The following is a 5881-nucleotide window of genomic DNA, read 5'->3' on the forward strand; positions in this document are numbered from 1 at the left end:
TGGCAATCAATTAATGTTCTCTAGCTTCATGTAATACTAAGAAATGGAGTGATTTGGTTTGTAGGTGCTACAATTACAAAGGCAAAGATGATCCTATTAGGAGGAAGTAGCAGCATAGACGACAAAAAGGAAATAACAACACGGGCTGATAGAGGCACAACTGAAATCAGCGGTGGCTTCATATGAAAAGGTGAAATGGGTGAATTCGAGTTTCTCCAAAAGATGGTGGAGTTAAGACGACCGACAACGTGAAGGCGGTCGTGGTCAATGCAACAAATAATTAGATTGTTGCAGCAGTAATGAACTAATGATGCTTCAGCCTTCAAGCCAAATATTTTGATGAAAGAAAATGTTGCTGAAACGGAGTAAACAAACAAGCAAGGAGTCTTCAGAGAACAGCAGCAAGGCCTACCTTCTTAGGTTCAACTAATTTGTTTCCTGGATTAGCATTGCGTGATACATCGACCAGAGCCTTGAAGCTGTAGGGCTCGTGCATCGCCAGTTCTGACAATACCTTCCTGTTCAACTGAATGTTTTCCTTCATCAGCCCACACATGAAGTTACCATAATTTACCTGCATCCAAAAGAGAAGGAATATTTACTGATGTAAGTTAATTGATGACACCTCAGATGAAATTTTCTAACAAAATTGTGTATGTGCATGCGTTACAAGCACACACGCAAACTAAGCCAGAAAACTGTGTATATATATAAATATATATATATATATATATATATATATATATATATATATATATATATATATACATATATATATATATATATACATAACACAATACTACTAAAAGAGTAGGACATCTTGAAGCATTCTTACATATTATCAGCACTCCAAGACAAAAATACAACATTACCCTCAATGCATTTACAGATGCTCCTGGCCTTTGGCACGACAAGGGGGTCGAAGCTCCAAGGTACAATGACAAAGAGGTGGTTAGACTGGTTACCAACTGATCCTTAATCCATTACGCATAATGGTTCATACTTGAACGAAAAAGAAACCCGGACTACTTATTGAGCCATTTAATTTACAATCCAAAAGTTGAATCTGTAACTCCATTACTGTACTCTTTTTTCCAAATTTAGCCAACCACCAAGAAGAAAAAGATTGTGCAGGACATATGAAGCATGTACATGTGAAGACAACAGGGGCAGAATGAATATCAGTCCTCATATTTTATTCAAGATATATGAATCACATCGAATGTAAGGCTTCTTCTGTTGGTTGTGTAATCACAATGCTAAGCCTCCACCCCACCCCCCTCGTTTTACACGTAACCTAATTTAACCTGTTAAGTATAGAAGCCCTCCTCACCTCAGCATTTAGACTAGTCAAAATATGCTTCCAGGCTGAAACTTCAAGGTCCCAAAGTCTCATTGTTTAGAGATCTCATCTCCCAAGAAAAGAAATGAAAGGGAAAATCATATGATAAAGAAGCAAAGAAAGAATCAAAAGGGGAGAGAAAATCAAATGAAGAAGAAAGCACCGAAGATTCTAAGATTCCAAGGTCTCTTCTCTATTTATAGATCTCAGATACCAGGAAAAAGAAAAGAAGAGGGCATCTTAACTAAAAAGAAAAGGAAACATCAAATTAAGGACTTGTTCATGTAGAAAAGGTTTCAGATTTGTGTCCTCAAAAGAGATAAAGATTCATAACAGAATCCTGCAAGAAAAAAAAAATTATTTGAGTAGCCAAGTATCCTTAAAGTCTTCAACAAACTTTCTGTAAAGATTACAACTATATCATTGTTCTAAAGGAGACGGACAAGACTACTGTGCAATCAAAAGAAAAAACACCTTTTCTGAATGCTTTATTTTTTGGCAAAGTTGTTCATCAGTACAAAACTTAAATGAAATTTCTCCTAGATGTATGGTGAACACAACTTATGCATACACAGCACCATTTAAATCTGGCAAACAGTTGGAACATAAGATTAAGTAGCCTAATCATGCAGCAAGCAATACAAATTGAGTCAGAATCAAATTCGTGTTCATCTTCGGGATATAGACTCTCTGAATTAAATGTTCCATAAAATTGCAGAGCACTGATGCTATTGTTTTTGGACCCCAGCAAAGAATATAATTTTTCAAAGAAGATGAAAGGCCAAAACGACTTTCCATTCGAAACTCAGGCTTTGATTCTCATAAAGAAACTCAACAATCAACGTAATGTCAGAAGTTGAACAGTTACATAAGATATTTCTTACTTGCCATCTTAGGCTATGATTTTTGAACAAATATAATCAATAAAACTGACAACGAACACACCTTGAACAATTAATCAGTTCCCCACCGGCCCACCCCAAAATATATTTCCTAGACCTTCGAAATATTGTTTCAAAATAAGAATTCTCAAGTTTTCAACTTTTCATAAACTACTGCTTCAAAGTTTCAAATGATAAAAACATAAATAGATATAATCAAATCAAAAGAGGAGGTATAAGGAATACGTACGCCATGTTGGCGGGAACCAGCATTGATGCGTTCAATCCAAAGAGAGCGCATATCACGCTTCTTGGTGCGGCGATCTCTATAAGAATACTGAAGTGCCTTCTCTACCCTCTCTCTTGCTATCCTTATGCAATTCTTTGCTCTGCCTCTAAACCCCTTAGCAAGTTGGAAAACCTTCTTCTTGTTCATTTTTGTTACTCTCTAACAGCAAAGGTGATGGTAATTAGGACTATGCGCTGATAGGGAAGTAGTATTCCTCTCTGTTTGCATAACAAGTAGCTTGTCACATTCTTATTATTATGAGGGAAAACAATAACAGCAACAACACTACGAAAAGTATTAGCAGGAGAAGGAAGAAAAATTAGCAGAAAAACATAGCAGCAAGAGCAAAACACCGGACATTACAACAGAACCGGGGGGGGGGGGGGGGGGGGGGTGGCGGCAGTTACAAAAGTATAAACCCGCAAGAGCAGTAGCAGTAACATAACAAATCAGAAGCACATGTGAGCAGTTTTTTAGCATTGCATGGTGATAAGGGAGAATACATAAAATGTATAGGTATTGGAAGGAAGCAGGGGCACAATGCCTGAATGATTGGGATGCACCCTAAGCTATATTCCGACCAGAATGTCCAGGATGCAGGGGAACAAGCAACGACGAGTAAATAACTAAGCCATTACTGATAAATCAAAGAGATGAGTAACATCACGAAGAAAAGATGAAAATCATTTTACAGAGTGATAACTATTCACTAAAGACCAACTAATGGAGCTCTTAAACTTAAATCTAAGATTAAGCTTTAAGACAAGGTGAAGTAAAGAAAAACAGGGTCGAACAAAGCACAATACAATAACAGTAGCTTGGCAAGGGGGCAAAACCGTTGGCAATTCTCCGAACAAAATTCATGCTAATGAAAACATCATGAAAACCTAATCATGGGGTCTAAGCTAGGAAAGACAAGTTCTTCATTACTTCATTAGGAAATCTCTATCATCTAAAAATAGCAACAAGCTAGTCATCAGATAAAGTTATCAACAACTCGGGAAAGAGCCAACCACCTCAAAAATGCCATTGAATAGCTCAAACGCGGATGAATCAGCTCATGTAACAGAGAACATAATAACGCAATGGCTGAACAATATAGGATAACTGTGTAGGCAACTGGACAATCCCATATTCTTATTTTATCAAAGGTGAAGCTCTATAAATAATGCAGTATGTAAAGAATTTGAGTAATGAGATAAAATGTAAATGGTAAAGAGTGATTCTCTTTCTCTTCATTAAAATCTAGTTGTTATCACTACTAGTCTACTAATAGTCTGCTACTAGTGGCGGATCCATTAAAATCTAGTTGTTATCACTACTACTCTACTAATAGTCTGCTATTAGTGGCGGATCCAGGATTTCACGGATGGTTGGTCACCATCGTCCACCGATCACCATACAATCAATAACCAATGCATAAATATAAAAATTTAAATACTTTGAAAAAGTTTCATCCCAAAAGTAACAAGTATCAATATTACAACCAAATAGTTACTTCAAAATTTGAAATTACAATTGTTCTCTATAATTTTTCATGGTTTGATTTCTATCTACTCCGTATAATATTATTCATAATAACATTAAAATACAAATTTCTCTCTAGATAATTAATCAAACAATCATTCAACATTTGATAAATTTAATGCATATATCAGATTATGAATTAGTCACTACTACCAATCAAAATCATGATTCCTAAACAAGTAAACAACTCACAAACAACACAATTCAACTACTCAGCCACTACTAGTCCACTACCATTCTAGCCATTCATGAATCATCAACATAATACAACCGTTAAAGAGAGTGTTAATCTAACAACTAGGTGATCATAAACATTTAATGTTAATCTAAATCCTTCATGTTCAAAGTCTAAAGCTCTGGACCCAGAAATATACTTCGTATATATGAACCTTCAACAATTACAGTTCAGAAATCACATCAACAATTGACTAATTGGACCTAATGTAGCACAAATCATCCTCTTCTACACCAAAATTTCAATTTCAGTTAACAGTATTTCTAAAAGTACAAATACTTCAACCTTAACTCTTAAAACACCAAACTAATCTACAATAAGTAAAAAAACAACAACAAATTATGAACTTTAATATGAAAAACTTAATTTAAGTTCGATAAACTTGCAATAGAATTACTAATTAGACAAATAATTAAGACAATGTTTCGGCGTTTAACACGTTAGTGGGGTTTCCTTCAAAAAATTGAATAGTAGACTAGTAGAAAAAGATGAGCAGACGGGTTGTATTATTAAGTTCGAAACTCGTGCACCAGATTTGCACGGCCACCGTGTCGTCGGCGCACACCCTGTGCGCGGCGGCCATGGCTTCCCCCGCAAAGGCCGTGCGCGACATTCCCAATTAAAAAAAAATTAAATTCATACCTTCCGGCGGGTTTCGCTTACTTTATCGTCGGCGAGTTTGGATGAGTGGAGGGCACACGACGGGGAGTTTGGTTGAGGGAACACGGCGAGTTTGGATGAGGGGAGGGCACACGACGGGGAGGACGAACAAAGAAGGAGGACAAACAAAGAGGTGAGGACGAATGGAAGACAGAAAACAGACAGGGGAGGAGTAGTGGGGGAGGCAGCGCATATGTTCAGGGTGCCTGGAGTGTTTTTGGGGGCCCGGAGTTCTTAACAAAGAAAGGATAGGGTGGCCGGAGTTCTAACAGAGAGGGGAGCAGAGGTGAGGAAAGGGCGAAGAGTGAGGGGGTAAACTCGTACTTTAATGTAATAAATTAGGGCTTTTTAACGGATTAGGGCGTCGAATAAAAATTCCCTATATAAAGGCTTGAACATATTTTACTATTCATGTAACAGTTAAACGATCACAACGCCTTTTATTTTTCTTTGTTTTGGTTCGCCCTCTTCTCCAGATTCTGCCACGTAGCCTTCTACTCATCCTCCGTTATCCCATCCGATTTTGCCACATCATCACTCAAATCGAGAACAAATCTTTCAAGATCGAAAACTTACTCGGCAGTAATTCAATTTTCTCTCTCCAATTTTTTCAAAGTTTCAATCTTTTCAAAACCCGTTGAAGCTCTCAAAACTACGCTTGGAGGTTCATCTGCCATCACTAAAGATGATCGCTACAAGGTTAATACTCACATTTTCTTTTTAATTTCATAATTTGATTATTTTGCATTCTACGGTTTGTAATTTTGGTTTCTAATTGGGGATAAATTGTATATAGTCGGCGAATTGGATAGGGGTTCTTCAAGCGATAATGGCGATTAAAGATGTTGATGGGATGCTCGCTTCTTTGGATTGTGAGTATTATGATATTCTCATGAAGTATGTTACCTTCATTTTGATCTCCAATTTCAATAATTTTATTTTACACT

The 5881-nt window shown here is 36.8% G+C and overlaps 1 protein-coding gene across 2 annotated transcripts; it reads right to left on the bottom strand.

Annotated features, from left to right (window-relative positions):
- On the bottom strand, positions 1 to 5245 carry LOC110778316 (uncharacterized). 2 transcript variants are annotated; one of them, XM_021982883.2, is made up of 3 exons: positions 4938 to 5245; positions 2474 to 2730; positions 1 to 574 (listed from the first exon to the last, which is right to left on the bottom strand). In XM_021982883.2, the coding sequence occupies exons 2-3, from the start codon at positions 2657 to 2659 to the stop codon at positions 389 to 391; spliced, it is 372 nt and encodes a 123-aa protein (XP_021838575.1). In that variant the 5' UTR covers positions 2660 to 2730; positions 4938 to 5245; the 3' UTR covers positions 1 to 388. The 2 variants fall into 2 exon arrangements, with proteins under 2 accessions (XP_021838575.1, XP_021838574.1); XM_021982882.2 differs by having other exon boundaries at positions 4917 to 5243.
- Between the last annotated feature and the right edge of the window lie 636 nt (positions 5246 to 5881).

This window comes from Spinacia oleracea, chromosome 5 (assembly GCF_020520425.1).
Source record: "Spinacia oleracea cultivar Varoflay chromosome 5, BTI_SOV_V1, whole genome shotgun sequence".
NCBI lineage: Eukaryota > Viridiplantae > Streptophyta > Magnoliopsida > Caryophyllales > Amaranthaceae > Spinacia > Spinacia oleracea.

Bases quoted from the DNA above. Each gene is read 5' to 3' on its own strand.
- LOC110778316 (XM_021982883.2), bottom strand. From the start codon at position 2,659: ATGAACAAGAAGAAGGTTTTCCAACTTGCTAAGGGGTTTAGAGGCAGA. The intron at 575-2,473 runs GTACGTATTCCT...TTTTGGATGCAG, and splicing joins CTGGTTCCCGCCAACATGGC to GTAAATTATGGTAACTTCAT.